This window comes from Rhinatrema bivittatum, chromosome 4 (genome assembly GCF_901001135.1).
Source record: "Rhinatrema bivittatum chromosome 4, aRhiBiv1.1, whole genome shotgun sequence".
In the NCBI taxonomy this organism is placed as follows: Eukaryota; Metazoa; Chordata; class Amphibia; order Gymnophiona; family Rhinatrematidae; genus Rhinatrema; species Rhinatrema bivittatum.
In genome coordinates, this window is record NC_042618.1 from 230,378,638 (window position 1) to 230,401,626 (window position 22,989).

The following is a 22,989-nucleotide window of genomic DNA, read 5'->3' on the forward strand; positions in this document are numbered from 1 at the left end:
GTTGAGTGAGGAATGGTTGCCATCTGGAGTGATGAGCAGAAATTCTGTCTTATTGGAGTTAAGTATCAAATTAAGCTTTGTTAGGAGATTGTTGATGGAAAGTAGACAGGAATTCCAGAATTATTAGACTTCTACACCTTTTATTTTATACTTTGACCTAGTCGTCATTCTAACTCCTGTATCCCAGTACCATATTCATCAGCACACTTGTATTTTTTTCTGTTCTATCTGCACTTGGTTTCATTTCACACCTAAAAATTGATACCCTAAAATCAGTGAAAAAATTTAACTGTCATCTTGCATTACAATGATGGAATTATTGTAATGCTGTTCAGCTTGGAGAAGAGACGGTTGAGGGGGGATATGATAGAGGTCTTTAAGGTCATGAGAGGTCTTCAACGAGTAGATGTGAATCGGTTATTTACACTTTCGAATAATAGAAGGATTAGGGGGCATTCCATGAAGTTAGCAAGTAGCACATTTAAGACTAATTGGAGAAAATTCTTTTTCACTCATCGCATAATAAAGCTCTGGAATTTGTTGCCAGAGGATGTGGTTAGTGCAGTTAATGTAGCTGGTTTCAAAAAAGGTTTGGATAAGTTCTTGGAGGAGAAGTCCATTAACAGCTATTAATCAAATTTACTTAGGGAATAGCCACTGCTATTAATTGCATCAGTAGCATGGGATTTTCTTAGTGTTTGGGTAATTGCCAGGTTCTTGTGGCCTGGTTTGGCCTCTGTTGGAAACAGGATGCTGGGCTTGATGGACCCTTGGTCTGACCCAGCAAGGCAATTTCTTATGTTCTTATTTCTAAATTAATCAGACTTCAGAATTTGATTATGTACAAATGTTGACTTCCTAATTCAAACATTGAAGTCTTGCCTGTACCTAAATACTTGCATTGTGCCAAAGATCTTTATTCTGGAGCTCATAGGTTATAAATAGATTGAGTAGGCTAGTGGTTAGAGCAGTGGGCTGAGAAACAAGGAAACTAGAGTTCAAATTCCATTGCTGCTCCTTGTGTCCTTGGCAAGTCACTTCACCTTCCACTGCCTCAGGTACAGACTTAGATTGTAAGTCCACTGGGAACAGGGAAATATGCAGAGTATCTGAATGTAATCCACTTTGAAGTGCCTTAAAAGCGGAATATAAATCCATGCATCCTCATCCTGCCTATTTCTGTGCCTTCTATGCACTCCATACATCATTCTTCTGCACCTTGAAGCTCCAGTCATGTGTGAACATCATACCTTTATTACTCTGCACCTTTCCCTTCTTCCCTGTGTGCACTCTCCTTTGTACCTTATGTCCTATGTGTATGCCATATCTTGTACCACAAGTCATGTACATGCTATGCCTTATTCCTCTGTAGCCTGTACTTTCTGTCCTATGTGCATACCATTCATGCCTAGGTTTATGATCTCCTTTGTTTACCGCTTTCCAAATAGCCCTGCACCCTCTCACTTTCCTATCGTCTTTTCCTGCACCATGAAACACTCGCCCTGCCTACTGCCATTTCCCCCTACCACTCTTCCTTTCCTCAATTAGATGTGTTCACCTCTCTTTTATTGTTCTCTGCACCTACGTCTGCTGCCTGTATCCCATGATGCATCTGCCACCCTTTCCCTGCAACAGCTCCCAGCCTTGCCACAGATCAGACGGTTGGCAATGGAAGAAAGCATATCCCCCCACGTGACAGATACTGACTCCTCCCTCTCCCCCCTTGTACTGAAGGAATGACTGCCCACTCAATGCTGACACACACAGCAAACGTGCCATGCCATAACAGCACAGACAGAACTCAAACAGCAACAATTCCACCTATGAAAAGGCAGCACTGCAAATATTACACTGGGCCCTAGAACTCCAATACACCTCCTACTTGGAAAATAGAACACGCTGGACTGCTACAGATCTCTACTCAGAAACTACACACTAGCAGAATCCCCCAGCTTGGTCACATGTGCAAAACACAGACAGACCCTCACCAAATACAGAAGAAGAGACCCAAACTAGAAACAGGAATATTCAGACAAAATTTGAACTGGAAACCCCTAAAAGCCAGACTCTGCATGCAGTGCAACACCAGAGAAATAGAATGTATTTCCTCCTGTACTGAGCAAATACAAACGTATAAGAAATGCATATTCCCAAAGTTGACACATTCCAGTCATTTAAACTGGAAATGAAATGCTTTTTTTTTTTCATTATCTGAACATTTGTTTCTAATCGCATTGGTCCCAGTCTCACTTCTCTGCTTTCCTCTGTCTTCTAATTATTTTTCCAGGGTTTCCTGTTTATTTGCCATGTCTTCTCTCTGCTGCTTCTTCTTTTCCTCTAGAGTATCTGACTTTGATCTTTCCCTTTCAACTCTTTTCTCCCATTTCTTTCTTTTCTGCCTCTCTAACCACTCAGATTTCATCCCTTTCTCCCCCTCACTCTCCAGTCCTTAGTCTCCCTCTTTTTACCTATTGCTTACTTACCAGCTTTCCATCTTTCTTTTACCCTCACCAGCCTCTCCTCCATTCCCCTTCTTACTCCTCCCCAGCCTATTTCCCCTTTCATCCACTCCCTAGTACTGCATTTCTACCCTCTGTACTTATCCTCCTCCCCAATTCTAGTCTACTTTCTTCTGCCCTCACCAGATCCAGCTTCTTCCCTGTCATTCATCCCCTCCAGGTCCTTTCTTCTCTCTTACCCTCATCCAGCCTTCCATTACCTTTCTTTTACCCACAGGTCTGTTTCCATCCTCTCATCTCCTCCTCAGGCCCATCTCTTTTCACTGCCTCCCTTGCCTTTCACCCCCTCCAATGCCCTCCAGGACCTTCACACCATCTCTCAACTTCTCCACATCCTTCAGCCCCTTCTCTTACGCCCATCTCTCATTTTAGACCCCAGATAGAAGGCACGAAATGTGAGAGTGTGTGTGTGTGTGTGTGTGTGGAAAACCTGCATGGAGTGACAGTTACAATCCTAAACACCTTACTGGGAAGACTGGTGGAACTTTTTGGTCTTTATCTACTATGTTAGTATGTTCTCAAACCAGCCACTCATTCTCTCCAGCCCAAGTGACTACATCCCCCTTCAATCTTCAAGCCCCTATTTTTCACCCAGTCCCCAAATCCCCACTTCTTCTCCACTCTCCCGCCCAATTCCTGATTACCCCTAATCCCTATTGAATCCCCAGGTCCCCAGTCTTCCCTCCACGATCCCATCCAATCTTATGCCCATTCTTATGGGTAACACTTTTTCGGGTTATATGTCTGATTCCAAAGGGCCATAAAAGAATTGCTTAAACTGGGATAGCTCCTCTGTCATTTCTCCAACTCTTCTATCTCCAAAGGGATGGATTCTTTTCTGTGGAGAGAAGGTTAACCTTCTGGGCTCGGTACTGGAAACATTCTGTGTGTATGTGTGTTACCTTAGCTTTTTGGAACAGGTGCCTTGACAAAACAGGCTGGACTCCGTGGATGAGGTTTCAAATTTAAAGTTTTCTGTCCTTGATTTTGAAAAGAATCAGTAAGGTCTGAGTGAATAGCCATGCCTTGACTTGTTTCCTGCCTGCGTGGCTCAACGATCAGCTAATTGAACTATTTAGAGCCCCCTTGAGATTCAAAAAACATCTGTTCATTGAGTCATGCAGGTGTAAGAGGAGAGGTGCCAGCATCTAGGGAAGCATCTAGATTGGGGGAGCAGAGTTGCAATCCATCATTACCAGGGCATAAACTGGGGGAGCCAGAGATAGGAACATGCACCGGGGGAAGGGATAAGAGAGTAGGGCCTAGGAGAGCCAGAGAATGTAGAGTCAGCATCAAAGTTCTCTCTCTCATTTTTTTTCTGGGACATCTGCTCTCTGCATCCTGATTCCCCTTCCCCAGCCTTCTTGCCTCTTTCTCCTTACCCCTCCTCCATATCTCAGTATCTGTCCCTCCTCCTTACCCCTTCAGCCTCCTGCCTCTCTCCTCGCTTTCTGTATCTTCCCGCTGCCTCTCCGTGGGAATACATATGGGAGCTAGTGTCTCAAACTATTCATTTAGTTACCTGGCCTGTTGCCGTTTTAAAATGCAGACCCCGGAGAAGGACACGGAGTGAGTAGTCCAAGATGGGGATCCAGCCTGGCCTAATTTGCTGTTGGAGATGGGAAGGAAGGAGGATTAAAGCCAGGGCTCATGATGCAGTGGGAGTCTTTCTTGTAGCTGCAGCCACTGCGTTCCAGCTCTGCCGCCTATCACAGCTGGCCTGTCCTATATGCCCAGAGCCACCATTTTCAAAATGGCGCCAGCCAGCCGATATCATGCCTTTGCCCCATCATGTGGTAGGGGCAAAAGTTTAACATCAACTGGTTGGTGCTATTTTGAAAATGGCAGTGTCTCTGGTCTGGAGCCCTAGGGTTGCTCTGGGCTCCACTTGATAACCAGGGCTTGCTTTTATTTGGGGGGGGGGGGGGGTTTGGGGAGGTGGGCTAGGCTGGGGAAGGTGTGCAAGGTCTGGATTTTTTTTTTTCCGAAAAGGGAGAGGTGGCGTGGGAGGGGAAGGGGCCTGCATCTGGGGATTGTTAACTTTTTTGAAAACTTCTTTTTATATTTTTAGTTTTGGCTGCTAATAGGGGCATTCGGGGGGGGATGGTACAGAGGGTCTCGAAGGGGTTTTGTTATACTTGGGGATGGGGACACTGTTTCATCTCTTTAAGAAGATGACAGCGTCAGGCTGCAGGGCTGCCAGTGCACGCTGCAGAGCAGGAGGACTTCAGTCTGGTATTTTTCCCAGTGATATTTTACCAATGGGGGAAAACTCCCGCAGGATTGACAAAACGGTGGTACCCATTACTGCAGTTTTGTGAATCCTGTGTTATTTTCCCCTGTGCCTTGGTAAATAGACCTCTAAGTTATCAGGATAACTCTAGGACTGAGCGATAGCAGTCCTGTAATTAGCTGGTTAAATTTATCCAGCTAAGTTTCCGATAGACGGGTATATTCAGCGGTGTGACTGTGCTGCTGAATATGCAACCTGGAAAGGTTTATCTGGCTAACATAGCCGGATGCCCCACTGCTGAATATGCCCCCTAAGAGTAACAAAACAAAATACAAAGGGAAAGTCCACAGGCAGTTGAGAATGAAAATTCATGATGGCATTGCCCTAGCCGAGGTCATGTCTGATTGAGCCTAGAAGCACAAAGGAGCAGGAGATTGCTGCTGTCCCGTTCCCCCCCCCCCCCCCCCCCAAAATAAAAATAAAAATTCAGTTATTAAATGATTTCCATGTGAAAGGAAAGAGGAGACCCTTGGAGGTAGGATTGCTAGCTCCTAACTACCTGAGGAGGACAAACCAGGAGAGAGACTGAAAGAACTCTGTTCTGGATATTCAGGTGTTTCTTCGTATTTTGGCATTTCTTTAGGTTTAGAGGTTCATCAGTAGTGATTTTGTTGGGCTTATGAACTTGCACGAACTGAATATAAGGAGCTATCCTTAGGAGGTAATTTTAAAAGGAGTTACACATATAAATGTAAGAAACTATCATAGCAATTTAAAAAAAAAAATTTATATGCGTAAAGTGCACTTACATGTGAATATCCTATGGCATATATTGTAGCAATTTTCAAAAACCCTGTTACACAGGTAAAGTGCATTTACGCATGTAAAGGCTTTTTAAAATCAGGCCCTTACTATATAAATCCACACACACATATATATGTACGAACATCAGTACTCCTAGTACAAATAGTATAAAAATCTTAAAACTAGCATATGGGCTGGGAATGATAACACTATAATGTTTTCACTTGTCTTTTTAGCAGCTTTGGCAGCTGGACTGCTGAACATGGAGGCTGGCAGTGGTGGCCAGCTGGCTGTCCTCCTCTTCTGTTTGGTTTCCATGTGCTACCTCATGCCGCTGACTAAAGACCGGGAAGCCGTAATTAACAAGGAGGAATTCCTTCGGACCGGCGGCAATGTGATTTTAGATATGAGGGAGAAACAGGTCAACCAGAAGCTGATGAGTATCAAAGTCGCAGAGATAACGGAGGCCTTGAGGACTGGACAGTTTCCTCCCAGCATGCATTTCTTCAGGGCAAAGGATCTCATTGAGCAAAGTGCTATCTTCAACATCTTAAAAAAAATGCCAAAAGGTTGGTATTTATCAGACATATACCAGACTACAGGAAATAGTAGAAACAAATTTTAAAGGTTATTAGAAAGCATTGCAATTCGTCAGTAAAATTCCATGAATGGGGGGGCATCATTTTGTAGAAATTTTGGAAACATTGAGGGCCAAGGTGAACTCATAATAAGTTGAGAAATACATAAAGGTGTGATTGAGTATTAGGGATGTGCATTCGCTTCTTCCATTTTGGTGGGTACTTGTGTACCTCATCGACTTTATAGTACAGATGAAAAAACAGGTATCTGCATAACTGCTTATTAAAAATACACACATAATATCAGTTTTTCATGTGTACTATAAAGGCAGCACGATACCTGCCGAAACAGAAAAAACGAATGCACATCCCTACTGAGTATGAAAGGCCATTATAGCTATTGGACTCCCGTTATCCCTCAGCCTCATGGATGGCCACGTTCTTCTGGGCCATCAGAGACAAATTAGCAGGAAGAAAACGCCTATTAGAAATCTGAAATCCCCCTGGTACGTGTTACTGTGGCATAATGACGTGGGAAATCTGTGCAGGTGGTGCTCACATATCAGAGAGCTAAAACTCAATCCTTGGCTATTTAAGCAAGCCTTCCCAGATCCCAATTGAATGACAGCAATATCTTATAAGAGACTCCACAATATAATGTAAATAGTTAATCCTAACTGCTCGGTTATCTTGCTCTAATTCTCTCCCCAGTTATATAAACCTTGTTGTAATGTAACTTTATGACCTCTTTGCACTTGTTAATGTTTCGTTTCTGCGTTCACACCCCCTTGTTATATGTAAACCAGCATGATGTGATTTTTTAATCACGAATGCCGGTATAGAAAAACTCTAAATAAAATAAATAAATCCTGCTGAAAAGATGGAGACTTTGTTCTACAGGTTCTGCTGTTCCCCGCATACTCTGTATTGTGCAACAAAGTGCATGCCACTAACTAAAGGGGAGATTAAAATAGACTTAGTCACATTGGTGCCTTTTCATAATATATTAAGAACATGCCATACTGGGTCAAATCATGGGTCCATCAAGCCCAGCATCGTGTCTTCAACAGTGGCCAATCCAGGCCATAAGAACCTGGCAAGTACCCAAAAACTGTCTATCCCATGTTACTGTTGCTAGTAATAGCAGTGGCTATTTTCTAAGTCAACTTAATAGCAGGTAATGGACTTCTCCTCCAAGAAATTATCCAATCCTTTTTTAAACCCATCTGCACTAACCACATCCCCTGGCAACAAATTCCAGGGTTTAATTGTGCATTGAGTGAAAAAGAACTTTCTCCGATTAGTTTTAAATGTGCCACATGCTAACTTCATGGCTTGCCTCCTAGTCCTAATATCCAAAAGAGTAAATAACCGATTCACATTTACCCATTCTAGACCTTTCATGATTTTAAATACCTCTATCATATCCCCCCTCAGCCGTCTCTTCTCCAAGCTGAAAAGTCCTAACCTCTTTAGTCTTTCCTCATAGGGGAGCTGTTCTATCCGCTTTATCATTTTGGTTGCCTTCTCTGTTCCTTCTCAATCACAACTATATCTTTTTTAGAGATGTGGCGACCAGAATTGTACACAGTATTCAAGGTGTGGTCTCACCATGGAGCAATACAGAGGCATTATGACATTTTCGGTTTTATTCACCATTCCCTTTCTAATAATTCCCAACATTCTGTTTGCTTTTTTGACTGCCGCAGCACACTGAACCGACGATTTCAATGTGTTATCCACTATGACGCCTAGATATTTCTTGAGTGGTAGCTCCTAATATGGAACCTAACATTGTATAACTATAGCATGGGTTATTTTTCCCTATATGCATCACCTTGCACTTATCCACATTAAATTTCATCTGCCATTTGGATACCCAATTTTCCAGTCTCACAAGGTCTTCCTGCAATTTCTCACAATCCGCTTGTGATTTAACAACTCTGAATAATTTTGTATCATCTGCAAATTTGATTACCTCACTCGTATTTCTTTCCAGATCATTTATAAATATATTGAAAAGCACGGGTCCCAATATAGAACCCTGAGGCACTCCACTGCCCACTTCCCTTCATTGAGAAAATTGTCCATTTAATCTTACTCTGTTTCCTATCTTTTAGCCAGTTTGCAATCCACGAAAGGACATCGCCACCTATTCCATGACTTTTTACTTTTCCTAGAAGCCTCTCATGAGGAACTTTGTCAAATGCCTTCTGAAAATCCAGATACATTACATCTACCAGTTTACTTTTATCTAGATTTGTGAGGCAAGACTTGCCTTGGGTAAAGCCATGCTGACTTTGTTCCATTAAACCATGTCTTTCTATATGTTCTGTGATTTTGATCTTTAGAACACTTTCCACTATTTTTTCTGGTGCTGAAGTCAGGCTAATCTGTCTGTAGTTTCTCAGATCGCCCCTGGAGCCCTTTTTAAATATTGGGGTTACATTAGCCACCCTCCAGTCTTCTTGTACAATGGATGATTTTAATGATAGGTTACACATTTTTACTAATAGATCTGAAATTTCATTTTTTAGTTCCTTCAGAACTCTGGGGTGTATACCATCCGGTCCAGGTGATTTACTACACTTCAGTTTGTCAATCAGGCCTACCACATCTTCTAGGTTCACTGTGATTTGGTTCAGTCCATCTGAATCATTACCCATGAAAATCTTCTCCGGTATGGGTATCTCCCCAACATCCTCTTCAGTAAATACCAAAGCAATGAAATTGTTTCATTTTTCCACGATGGCCTTATTTTCTCTAAGTGCCCCTTTAACCCCGCGATCATCTAACGGTCCAACTGACTCCCTCACAGGCTTTCTGCTTCGGATATATTTAAAAAAGATTTTACTGTGAGTTTTTGCCTCTATGGCCAACTTCTTTTCAAATTCTCTCTTAGCCTGTCCTATCAATGTCTTACATTTAACTTGCCAGCGCTTATGCTTTATCCTATTTTCTTCTGTTGGATCCTTCTTCCAATTTTTGAATGAAGATCTTTTGGCTAAAATATCCTCTTTCACCTCACCTTTTAACCATGCCTGTAATTGTTTTGCCTTCCTTCCACCTTTCTTAATGTGTGGAATACATCTGGACTGTACTTCTATGATGGTATTTTTTTAACACTGTCCACTCCTCTTGCACACTTTTTACCTTTGTAGCTGCTCCTTTCAGTTTTTTTCTAACTATTTTTCTCATTTTATCAAAGTTTCCCTTTTGAAAGTTTAGCAGGAGAGAAATTTATCAGAGTAGGCCAATGGCTGATGTGAAAGACTTAGGTTTGAATCCTGAGCCTGATATCTGTACTGAAGGCCAGATAAGGGCTTGGAATGTAGCAGAGGTTGCTTTACCAGCCCCCAAGAGGAGAGTCCAAACTGTTGCACCATGGGGATAACTACTGGCGGACTCAGGATTGCATTGTTGCCAGGTTTTGGAGGGAACTGCAGTGCTGTGGTAACTAGGCTCAGGGCTGTAACTAAGGAGAGTGCATATGGTGTGGTGGCACATGATGCATCTTTGATCTGAGACTAGACTGAGCTGTTAGGTGTCATGTGGTGGCAGAATGATTATTGCCTCTCTCTTGGTAAAGAGAGGATTCCAGCTATTTTAGCATAGGGCACTAAATTCTCCAGCTAGGAGAATTCTCACTAGGCTAGATGGGAAAGAGATAGAAATGTAGGTTGGTCTGGTGGCTCAAGTGCTGTGCACCGTCAAATGAAGGACCTTGACTCAATTACCCAGTCCAGACTTCTGCTCCATGTCCAGTTGGAAGTGGGGATGCTGTGGAGACAGCATTCGCAGCCCCTAGGGTGGAAGGAAGTCTCAGCCATTGTTCAGTTGTGACACCTAGTGGCCAGGCTTAAGGTTCACATTATCTGGGTTCTGCAGGAAGCTTGAGTTTGTGGCCTTTGTTCAAGGACTGTTGCTGAAATGGCTGAGTTGAATTGCCAGGGGGGATCTAAAAATAATAGATAGATATAACTATGAATAGTTGTGAATGAAGGTTGCTGTAGCTCAGTAAAGGCTGGTTCTAATTGAATTGGAAGCCCAAAGGCAGAGGAGGAAGCTGCCAGGCCAAAGGGAAAGAAAATTAAAAATTTGTCAAGTTAATAGTGCAGGATAATTCTTCTAAGCTCTGAGATCAATTTATTGTGTAGCCTGTTTTGAGCAGGCTGAAATGCAGGCCTGGCGCTACTGGGTGTGTAAACCTTGCAATTGCATGGGGCGGCAAACCTGGGGTTGTAGCGGCAAAGACAGGGAACGGCCTGTTGGGGCCACCACGGCAGAAGAAAGGAAGGCTAGAGAGAGGACCCAGTGAGGCTGCTGGCAGAACCCATCTTGTTGGTGGCCAGAAAAAGAAGAGGCCCTGGGGCTACCTATGGCTGAAAAACCAAAGGTGAGAAAGAGGCCCTGGAGTGACTGCCAGTGGAGTCATCCAACCTGTGGTTGAAAAAAGAAGAGAGAGCAAGATGCCCTTGGGTGGGGCTGCCAGCGGAACCCATCCTTCCCACATCTGAAAGAAGAGAAGCCCCAGGGGGACCTCTGGAGTCTCTCCCACTAGCAGCTGAACAAACAAAGGCGAGAGAGAGTCCCTGGTAAGTGTGAGTGAGTGAGAGAGTCAGCATATGTGTGTGTTTGTGTGAGAGCAAGAGAGAGGGAGTGTGTGAGTGAGATAGAAAGGGAGTATGTGTATGAGAGAGAGCGCAACAGTGAGACAGGGAGAACATGTGTGTATGTGAGAGAGGGAGCATATGTGAATCAGCATAGGTGTGAGACGAAAAACGTGTGAATTAGATATTATGTGTATATGTGAGAGAGAGAGAAGAAAGTTTGTGCGTCTCTCTCTCCCTCATCCCCAACCAATCCATGACAATTTCAGTGTGACCAGAAATCAAAAGGTCTGAGCACGGGCTTTTTTTTTTTTATCCTTATTAGTTTTAATTATTGTGTATTGTTTGTCTGCTATTTTGAAATATTTTATTGGTGTTTGAACAACTAAAAATAAATTTATATGAGTTTTTAATTATTGGATGATATTCTATTCATCAGCTGTTTTGAAATATTCTTTTTATGACTATGGTTTTTCTATTATGATCGATGTTTGTTGTTCTGCATTTCATGATTTTATTATTTGATTTTTTATGAAGAATGGTGGTGATGCTATTTTTCCTTTGTTACATAGACATAAAATGGCAGAAAGAGACCAATACAACCTATCTAGTCTACCCATCCACACCAACTTCTCAGCTTTACAATATCTACTACTCCCTCAGAGATTCCTTGAGTTTGATTTCTTGAATTCAGATATGTTCTGGTCCCTACCACCTCCATGGGGAGGCTGTTCCATGCATCCACTATCCTCTCTCTAAATAAATATTTCTTAGATTACTTCTAAGTCTAACCCCTTTCACCTTCAGATCATGACTTCTCCTTCCAGAGCCTCCTTTCCTTTGAAAGAGGCCAACCTCCTCTGCATGGATATTATGTAGGTATTTAAATGTCTCCAGGACCAGTGGAAACACTAGGCAGCTACCTAGGGCACCAGGATCCTAAGGGCAACAGCCATGGCAGCAAGACCAGCCAGCATAATGATGGTCACACTGCAAATAAATTAATCAGGGCAACTGACATGCCGAGAAGACATCCGCTACTGCATCAGTGGCAACTGGCAGGATATTTCAGTGACCTGTCCTTACCCCGACTAAAGGCTTCTCTTCTCTCAGTGAGTCAGCCTTTGCCCCTAAATGCGTCTTTTCTCTTCACTTCTATTGGTGAGTTGGTGCCCCTCCCCCTCCCCCCTCCCCCACAAACAGAAGGCTATCTGTAATCGAGTGCGCAGACACAGCAGGGAATCTAGTGCTATCTGCTGTGCGCACGCTCTAGGAGGAGTGGAACAGGAGCAGTGCAGCAGGGCACTGCGAAGAAGAGACCTGTCCCACCCCATGGTCCGCGCCCCACTGACCATATCCACGAGGGAAGCAGAGTATCTGCCTAGCCTGCCTACGCTGAGGAAATCCAGGCTGCAGCCTGCAGGTAAGTCACCTGAGCCAATGCTTCCTCTGCTTGGGGGAGGAGGATGGAGATCGTTAGTGAGCCGCGAGACAGAGAGGACAACAATGGCTGGGACCGGGGGGGTATGCAAGGGAGAAGGTTCGCCTAGGGCACCTAATACCCTTGCACCGGCCCTGAATGTCTCGCTCATATCTCTCCTATCTCACTTTTCCTCCAGGATGTACATGTTTAGATTGTCTATTCCTATAGTAATGAAATTTCAAAGGGACTTATACAGGGGCAATATTGCCTTCTTTTTTTTTCTGTTGACCATTACTCTCCCTATGCACCCAAGCATCTGTCTGGCATTTGCAGTCACCTTATCCACCAGTTTACATAAAAACATAAGAGTTACTATACTGTTTCAGACAGAGGGTCTATCAAGCCCAGTATGCTGTTTCCAACAGTGGCCAGTCCAGATTACAAGTATCTGGCAGAATCCCATGCTATTTAATGCCCAGGGATAAGTAGTGACTTTTCCAGAGTCTATCTGATTAAAAACAATTGCTCACAAAAATATTGAAAAGAACAGGTCCATGGATTGATCCCTGTGGCACACCACTAGTAACTCCCCTGTCATGATGGGACTGCTGGTTGTTTTAACCCCTGGAAATTGGGCAGGGCTGGACCTAGCTGGATAAATCAGAACTTATCCGGAGAAGTGACACTACGTAGCTGGATAAATTGGAATTTATCTGGATAATTGCAATATGTATTCATGTGTTATTTGTACATGCACATGCATGTTGCAGGGTGCATTTATGTGTATTTCATAACCTGTGTATATCAAATACGCACAGGTTATAAAATGCAGGAGTAGATTTTTGCATGTCCATATACATGTATGTATGGGCGCTTGCACATATGTTTCAAAGTTATCATCCCTATTTTTAATTTTGTGTGTGTGTGTAGAGTAGGCCGTAGGGAGGGCAGGGTGCCAGGCTGTAAAATCCTGATTGGAAAAACATGAAAAATTAAGCCTTAACAAAAAAAAACCCCCAAAAAACCCAGAACAAGGTGGAGGTAGCACAGTAATTGTTTGCTCAAGGCAGCAAAAAAATCTAGCTCTGGCCCTGATGACATGAATTGGCAGGATATCACATGTTTCTTCTCCTCTAACTGCTCGTTCATGTGCTAATTATCATTCACAAATTCCAGGTCTAATTGGCTGAATGGAGTCAATTCTCTGTCATTTTGTGAAAAGCAATAAAGAGTGAAATGCTTTTTATTGATGCAAAGATGGAAGAGTCATGTCCATGTTGAGCCTCAAGAGGCAACCCTTGCAGCCCTCTCCACTCTTTGGATTCTTGCTGTAGCCACATCTGTTTCTAGATTTGCTGTCTCTGGCTGGGACTCTGCAGATGAACTTGGTTCAAAGCCGCTGGGCTCCAGTCAGCTGCTAAAATCTGCCTGATGCATATTTAATAGCTCAGTGCATTTTCCGCACCAGAGAAGAAGTGGAGCACAGAACTCCCTCCTGTCCCTTGTCCCTTTATCCCATATGCCATGCTGTCAGACTCATGATGTTTGATGCGTAATGTACCATCAATGACCAGCACAGGGGAGGCAGATTCCGTGAGATGGAACATGTCCAGTTGCGTCCACTGTAGAGATGTTGAGAAAGGGAAGAAAACAAAACCTTCAGCACATTTATCTCACAGAAATGCGGTCTGTGGGGAAAATGTAAAGCCCAGGGCATGTTTTTGTCTTTGACGTCCAAAAATTATTGTTGGGTTAGAAAAACAGGGTACATGTATACCCGGTTCTGGAGGTTCTCTGGCCTTTTATCCGAGGACTGTTGCTTCGATGGTTGGCTTAGAACAATGATGGCAAATTCAAATCTTTGAGTGCCACAAACAGGCCAGGTTTTCAGGATATTCACAATGAATATGCATGAGATAAATTTGCATACAGTGGAGGCAGTGCAAGCAAATCTTTCTCATGCATATTCATTGTAGATATCCTGAAAACTTGGCTTGTTTGTGGCACTTGAGGACTGGAGTTCGTCATCACTGGCTTAGAAGAAAGGGAGATGAGGCCGGATGAGATACCCAGGATAATTATGAATTAAAGCTCATCATGGCACCATAGCTCCCATTGGGCTGGAAGTCCAAAGGACCAGTAAGAAACTGCTGGATCCAAAATACATAATAACCTCCCCCATACTTTGATGTTAGGAAAGATGACATCCCAAATTTTGTAGCAAATTCTATAAATGCGTGAACTGATAAGTAATAATAATAAAAAAGACAGTGCTGGGGGACAATTTGATGGCTTATTGGAAGAGCCATGTACTGAGGTGCAGTAGATCCCTCAAGCTAGACAGGTCTAGTGAATGTTGTGAAGGTAGCATTCAGCTTCTACCCCAGAAGGGAGGTAGCCCCATTCATTGTGCCACAGTGACACCTACTGATTCACTTAAGAATGCACTCGTGCCTCGATCTGTAGGGAACTGTGATGTATGCCTTTCAGCTGAAGGACTGTCCCTGCATTGGGCTGGGCTAGACAGCAATGAGGTTAGAAACTGGGGTTAAAAAACCTCCAGTGGAAACTCTGGTTGTGCTAGAAGCCCAAAGGAGCAAGAGGAAACTGCCAGGTTAAAAGTGAGGAACAATCAGGTAAGTAACTGGAAGGCTTAATTTTTTTTTTATAATGCGACTCTATGCAGAGGGAGGGGGCAGATTAAAGCTGTAAGTGTGATCTACATCTCCTCAAATACATTGTGTCCGGACTGAATCTGAACTGTACTCCATCTTCACGTGTTTCTGTGTTTTTCCCTGCTGCCTCTTGCAGGTGCTGCTTTACACTTACACGACTTCGGGATTCTTGGCGTTGACTGGCTTGTGAAAAATGTTACCTACCGGCCCAACTGCTACATCTGCTTCACCAGCTTGGGCACTGTCCGGTTCATTTTTGCCCATCCGGCTCCCGTAGTCAAGCCACCACCCACCTGCTCTGAATGGGTTTTACTTGAGACCTACAGAAAACAGCTGAGCAACATTTCAGAGTTCGATAACAGGTATGTGAAAGGAAATGCAGAGTAGCATAAGAGCATGCCATACTGGGTCAGACCAAGGGTCCATGAAGCCCAGCATCCTGTTTCCAACAGTGGCCAATCCAGGCCATAAGAACCTGGCAAGTACCCAAAAACTAAGTCTATTCCATGCTACTGTTGCTAGTAATAGCAGTGGTTATTTTCTAAGTCAACTTAATTAATGGACTTCTCCTCCAAGAACTTACCCAATCCCTTTTTAAACACAGCTACACTAACCACATCCTCTGGCAACAAATTCCAGAGTTTAATTGTGCATTGAGTGAAAAAGAACTTTCTCCGATTAGTTTTAAATGTGCCACATGCTAACTTCATGGAGTGCCCCCTAGTCCTTTTATTATCCGAAAGAGTAAATAACCGATTCACATTTACCCATTCTAACCTCTCATGATTTTAAAAACCTCTATCATATCCCCCCTCAGCTGTGTCTTCTCCAAGCTGAAAAGTCCTAACTTCTTTAGTCTTTCCTGCTTGCTTCTCTTTCTAGCCAACTCCAGGATATTAAGTATTCACCTAGGATGAGTGCCTCTTGTCTGAAATAAATACTTGTCAGTTGAATAAACACCATTGATTTATTACCTCAAACCATTTCATTCTGCATAGAGAACATCACATGTACTAGAACAGAACAAGCAAGGCTATTTGATGAGGGAGGAACTGTGGTCTAGTGGTTCTCAAATCCAGTTTTGAAGGTTCCAATTAGGTTTTTAGGATATCTGCAATGAAGGTTCATAAGATATACATATGCATGTGTGTGTATATATGTATATATGTATGTGTATATATATATATATATGTGTGTGTGTATATATATATATATATATATATATATATATATATGTGTGTATATATATATATGTGTGTGTGTGTGTATATATATATATATATATATATGTCTGTATCTATATAGATGTCTGTCTATAGATATCTTATGAACCTTCACTGCAGTTTCTATCACAAGTTTGGCCCAAGAATGGTTAATTAATTTACATATTTGAGCTAATCATAAAAACAGTTTGAGGTCTCAAGGTCAGGGGCGGAAAAGTTAATTATGGGTCAAGGAAGTCTTGAAGGATACAAGATTATATCACTGTCCCCTACTAACTATGCATGTCCTGGAGCAAGCTGCTGTATTTTTGGGCCCTGGTTCACCAAGTATAATTGATACATGACACTATTCCTTCTTCCTTTCCACCTTGAAAGCTGTCCTGCAGATTTCTCTCTCATTGTGGCCTTGTGAGGAGCTGTGCAGAATAATTCAGATTTGTAAGAATCTGATAGGAGCTGTGGTGTGAAAGCTTCTGCTGTGGCACCTGGAACTTGATTGAGACCACCACCTCACATAGGCCACCTGAGCTGGGATTTAAAATGGAGGCCTATGCATGAAAGGTTTTCTAATGCTGTGACCATTGCCTAAGCCATCTAGTCCCCACATCATGCAAATCATACCGCAATGCTCTCTAGGGGAACAGTTTCCAAAGGGATTCTCTGTGGGTCCCGCTGAGTAAGACATTTTGAAAGGGAAACTCCGTGAAAAGCTTCCCTTTCAAAATGAGCTTGCAGATGCACAGGTATAAAGTGCCTACAGGCCTGCAGCCTCTCTATGGGCTTTGAAAATCTGGCCCTATATCCCAGTAATGACTTTGTGCATGTTTTTGAAGATTTATATAAAAGCACAGTGGAATTTCCCATTTGAAAGGACGTATTGTATAAATCTGAAATCTGGTATTATTAAATTGTTAGGAAGCTCCCGACTTGGCAGAATGCTGGAAAGGAAATCTTCTGAGAGTTTGCATCCTTGCTGGTTTCTTTAGTGCCTGTCAGGGTAGTACAATGCCCTCTATGATCTTGAACTCTCCTCTCTTGCATCTGAACCATGTAGAACAGGAAACGTGAGCCTGCTAGGGAAAATAGTGATGCCAGTGTCGACATTTTCTATTTCCTTCTATTCATTTTGTAACTTTGGTATTAATTCTAGCATTTCTGCAAGGTGACTTCTTTTTGCTACTTAGAAGTAATAGCTTTGCAAATCTTGAGTCTAATCTTCTCAGGAAAAAGGCACATTCTTTATGGAAGTGTCCTTACATTTTCTTAAGAGCAGATCAGAGTGTGAGCATCTTGGGAAGGAGAACCTGGAAGAAGAGTTGCATAAAGAGTATTTTTTTATACTAAAAAGTTCAATGGCTTGATTAGATGCAAGGTTCCCTAGGCAATGCACATGTGCACTCAGTTCCTATACGCTATTTCAGGTTTTCAGAAGGAAACTGATGTTTCTCAGTTTTTTTCTAAGACAACATAGACCAAGTCTTGATGGAGCAGACTGTAAAGCTGATTATGCATATGTAATGGGAAAAAATTACATTTCATTTCATTTACTGCTTTTTAAATTTATTTCATTTCTGCATTTAAGTGAGCTCTAAATTGTTTTAGTGCATGGTAAAATGCAGAAACGAAACGACATTTCGTTTTATGTGCCATTTCAGATGGGAAGTGAAACACAAAGAAACAAATGTCATTGAGATTTCCCTGCTGTTTAAAAATGAAAGAGCATCTCTGCAGCTGATTTGACTGCTTAGGAGCTTATTCCAGTGGTTTCTGCAGGTTACGTCTCACCTTCTGCGCGTCTCCATTTTATGCCTTTTGCAGTTTGCTGAGGAACCTGACCCTGGTGACGGACAGCCCCGAGACGACCTATCCAGTGCAGAACATCGTATGGAGGAGATTTGAAAACTGTTTTATTACCGCCAGTGACCTCATCTCCTATGCACCTGTCTTCAAGGACTATTACTATGAAGGCTTGCTGGAACTGTATGAAGACAACATTCAGTATATTGAGATGCGTGCCATGCTTTACCCAGTAAGTTGCACTTCATTTTTTTAGGATTACCCATATTTCTGTGAGTTCAGCTATGAAGAGAATTCAGAATTTTGGTACTTGGCATGTGCCCAACTCAGCACAGCGTAGGAATTCTCTCATTGCTACACTACATTTCTTTCCTAGAAAACATTATGGGCGTCCAAATGGCAGATACAATTTAATGTGAACATGTGCAAGGTGATGCATATAGAGAAAAATAACCCGTGCTGTAGTTACAGAATGTTAGGTTTCATTTTAGGAGTTACAAATTCAAATATAAATTCAAATGGAAGAAAAAAAATAGCAAATACAGTAAAATGGGGGTGGGGAGATGAGACTTATTTTCAGATATGTTAGTAATAGAAGGAAGAAGTGGTATTGTCAGACTCAGAGGTGAAGTGGAGGAATATGTAGAGGCTGATGAGGAAAAAGCAAAATTGCTTAATATTTCTGTTCAGTGTTCACTGTGGAAGGGCCTGGAGCAGAACTACATAAAACAAACCCAAATAAGATTGGAAATTAGGTATACCTTAATTGATTTTCAGAACTGAGTGTTCATGAGGCGCTAACTAAACCTAAAGTAGATAAGGTGATGGGGCCGGATGGGATATATCTGAGGATACTAAGGGAACTTAGAGATATCCTAGCAGCTCTGCTAGCTGACTTTTTCAATGCCTCTTTAGAGGCTGGAGTAGTCCTAGAGGACAGGAAAAAGGCGGATGTGGTTCCTGTTTATAAAAGTGGAAGTAAGGAGGAGGCTGGGAACTACAAGCCAGTTAGTCTGACCTCTGTGGTGAGCAAACTAATGGAATTACTGCTAAAACAGATGATAATGCAGTTTCTGTAAACCAATAGGTTACAAGATCTGAAGCAGCACGGTTTTACCGGAGTTAAATCTTGTCAGAAGAATCTGATCAATTTCTTTGGGTGACCAGAGACTTGGATCAAGTGAGAGCACTAAATGTAGTGTACTTGGATTTCATTAAGGCCTTTAACACTGTTCCGCATAGGAGATTTATAAATAAATTGAGCACCCTTGGTATGTATTGTGGATGTGGACCCTTGGACTGAGGTGGAGTTGATGCAACCTGCAGATCTCCACTCTGCAGGTCCCCACCATTGGCTGGTCGAGTTGGGCGAGGCAGAGGTGCTACTACTGCTTCACCTATACCAGCACATGTTCCCTTTAGGTTGAGCCCTTGGGTGTTGGGGCCAGCAGGTCTTAGGTGGGGGCCTCTGCTGATGAAGAGAAGATTCTTGGGCGACGTCAGGCATGCAGGAGAAGTTGAAGACAGAAGTAGTTGACCGATAGTGGTGATCCCTATCTCCTGCCAGTAGTGTAGCCTTTGAGTTTGGTACCCACTTGGGAACCGGACATTATTCATCAGGGACGTTTGATAAAAAAATGTATAATCCCCAAGGAGTCTGCATCGACTGTGGGCCCACACTTTAAGAGTAACATCCAGCGATCATGGTATAGCTTGTACCTTTCGCCAGGTGGGTCGGGGTTGCCAGGGCATGGCGTACATCGCCATAGGCCCTACAATTGATTGCTCTACTGATATCCACTGTTTTGGGGCAGCCGTTCGATGCACGTCTATGACTGCTCTCAATTGAGATGCTGTATAATAGCCCAGAAGATTGGGAACCCCCAAACCTCCCTGCGATTTTGGCAGATATAACCTCGGCGGCCGCCTACTCCAAATCGAAAATTTTTTTCTGCTAATTACGTAGAATCGGAGAAGGAATATACTCTGGTAGTGAGGCAAAAAGATATAACAGCTTAGTATATTCATTTTAGTAATGTCTACCCTGCCAAGCCAGGAGAAACTTTTCTTATTCCATCTGCTCATGTCCAGTGTGAGGTGTCGAATAAGTGGAAGGTAATTTAATGAGTATAACCCCGCTAAATTAGGGGATAGCTGCACTCCCAAGTATTTAACATGAGACTTTGCCCATCTAAATGGGAACCTTTCCCGTAGGGATTGCACCGCGGTGGGGTCCAGGTTGATATTGAGTAGCTCTGATTTCTCAACATTCACCTTAAGTCCCGCCACTCTACTAAACGCATTAAGTTCGTGCATCACTCCCTGTAAGGACTGTTCTGGATCTGTCAGCATTAATAACACGTCGTCAGCGAACAAAGAAAGAGTATATTGAGTGTCACCCAACTGCACTCCCTGTATATCAGGGGAGGCTCTGATCCTAGTGGTCAGAGGTTCCAAATAAAGAGCAAACAGCAGTGGAGAAAATGGACACCCCTGTCGGGTGCCTCTGCCAATGTTAAACGCCAGACCATAGCCATTATTTACTTTGACCCTCGCTTTGGGTTGATCATATAACTTTTGTATCCAATTAATAAAGTAGGGCCCAAAAGCCAATTTTTGCAAGGTTTGAAACAAAAACGGCCAGTGCACTAAGTCAAACGCCTTTTCAGCATCCAGAGATAGTAACACTGCCGGTATTCGTTCCCTCCGCACCCACCAGATAAGATCTATAACTTTGCAGATATTGTCCGCCGCCATGCGGTGGGGCACGAATCCAACTTGATCGGTGTGCACTAATCCCGGTATGAATTTATTAAGTCGCAATGCTAATAACCGAGCTAGTATTTTTAAGTATTTGATGATTTGAAGGGGGTGAATAAAACAACGGCAAAAGCCAGAAAGATACTTGGCTGCAAAGGGAGAGGAATGATCAGCAGAAAAAGGGAGGTGATATTGCCCTTGCATAGACCTCATTCGGAATACTGTGAACAATTCTGGAAACCACATCTTCAAAAGGTTTTAAACCTGTTGGATTTGGTCCAGAAGGTGGCTGCTAAAATGATCAGTGGTCTTCGTTCTAGAGAATGTGGGACAGACTTAAATATCTGAACATGTACACCCTATAGGAATGACAAGATAGGGGTGATATGAGAGAGATATTTAAATACCTCCAAAGTTTCCATGCACAGGAGGTGAACTTCTTTCAACAGAAAGGAGGCTCTAGAACAAGGGACCATGAGATAAGGGTGAAGGAGTAATCTTAAGAAATATTTCTTTATTGAGAGATTGGTGGATGCATGGAATGGCCTCCCAGTGGAGGTGGTGGAGATGAAATTGGTATCTGAATTCAAAAAGCATGGGATAAATACAAGGGATCTCTGAAGGAATGATGGGAATTGTAAGGGCTACATAAATTGGATGGATGGGCAGACTAGATGGGCCATATGGTCTTTTTCTGCCATTGTGTTTCTATGAGAATAAAATGGAGAATATCATAGTACCTTCGTACCACTCTCTGGTGAGACTGCACCTAGAGTACTGTGTGCAATTCTGATCCATCTCAAAAAAGATATATCTGAACTGGAAAAGGTACAGAGAAGGGCAACCAAAATGATAAAGGGGATGGAAGAAAGGCTAACGAGGTTAGGGCTGTTCAGCTTGAAAAGAAATGGCTGAGGGGGGATATGATGGAAGTCTACAAAATCATGAGAGGACTAGAATGGGTAACTGTGAATCAGCTGTTTACTCTTTTTCAGGTAATAGACTAGGGGGCACTATATGAAGTTAGCAAGTAGCACATTTAAAACAAATTGGATAAAAGGTTTTTACTCCATGCACAATTAAGCTCTGGAGGATGTGGTTAAAGCAGCTAGTGAAGCTGGGTTTAAAAAAGGTTTGGACAAGTTCCTGGAGAAGTCCATAAACTGTTATTAACCAGACAAAATTGGGAAAAGCTACTACTTATCCTTGGGCATTAGCAACTTGGGATTTATCTATTGTTTGGGATCCTGCCAGGTACTTGTGACCTGGATTGGCCACAGTGGAAACAGGATACTGAGCTTGATAGACCCTTGGTCTGACCCATTATGGTAGTTCTTATGTTCTTATTCTTATGTACCATCCATGTACCATTATGTACCATCTAGGTGTCACAGTGGATAGTATATTGAAATTGTCTGCTCAGTGTGCTGAAGCGGACATAAAAGCAAACAGAGTGTTAGGAATTATTAGGAAGGAAATGACAAATAAAATGGAGGATGTCATAATGCCTCTGTAGTGCTCTCTGGTGAGCCCGCACCTTGAGTACTGTGTGCAATTCTGATCACCGCATCTCAAAAAAGATGTAGTTGCAATGGAGAAGGTACAGAGAAGGGTGACCAAAATGATAAAGGAGATGAAAAGGCTAAAGAAGTTTGGGCTGTTCAGCTTGGGGGGGGGGGAGGGGGGAGAATATGATAGAGGTCTATAAAACTATGAGAGGACTAGAACTCAGATAATAGGAATAGGGGGCTCTCCATGAAGTTAGCAAGTTGCATGTTTAAAACAAATTGGAGAAAATTATTTTCACTCATCGCACAGTTAAGCTCTGGAATTCATTGCTGGAGGATGTGGTTAGGACAGTTAGAGTAGCTGGGTTTAAAAAAGGATTGGATATTTCTTGGAGGAGAAGTCCATGAACTCCTATTAATCAAGTGTCTTAGGGAATAGCCACTGCTTATTATTGGCATTAGTAGCATGGGATCTATTTAATATTTGGGAACTTGCCAGGTACTTGTAACCTGGATTGGCCACTGTTGGAAACAGGATGCTGGGCTTGATGGATGGACCCTCTGTCTGACCCCGTATGGCAACTTCTTTTGTTCTTATATGCTTACCTAATGGAAAATGTTCAGTATCACCTTGCAAATGGACCTGGTGTCAATTCCCGAGTCGGGTCTTCTGCTTCCCAAGCCAGCTGGGGCTATGGATGCTGCGGAGACTCCATTCAAAACCTCTGCATGGAAGGAGGAGGGTGTCTGTGCCATTGCTCAGTGGTGGTACCCAGTAGCCAGACCAAGGGTCCACATTAAATGGAGGGAACTGCAGTTTGTGTTCCTGGCCAAGGACTGTCATTGAAATGGCTGGGAT

At 42.8% G+C, this 22,989-nt stretch overlaps 1 protein-coding gene across 11 annotated transcripts in view; it reads left to right on the top strand.

Annotated features, from left to right (window-relative positions):
- ADA2 (adenosine deaminase 2) overlaps window positions 1-22,989 on the top strand; it is a 113,623-nt gene that overhangs the window by 47,581 nt on the left and 43,053 nt on the right. For 6 of the 11 annotated variants that reach the window (XM_029599862.1, XM_029599854.1, XM_029599851.1 and 3 more), the window contains 3 exons: window positions 5,793-6,125; window positions 14,979-15,204; window positions 17,884-18,094. In XM_029599862.1, the coding sequence (XP_029455722.1) occupies window positions 5,819-6,125; window positions 14,979-15,204; window positions 17,884-18,094 (744 nt within the window). In that variant the 5' untranslated portion in view covers window positions 5,793-5,818. The remainder of the gene's footprint in view (window positions 1-5,792; window positions 6,126-14,978; window positions 15,205-17,883; window positions 18,095-22,989) is intronic. The other 5 variants (XM_029599855.1, XM_029599859.1, XM_029599860.1 and 2 more) reach the window with 1 other exon arrangement.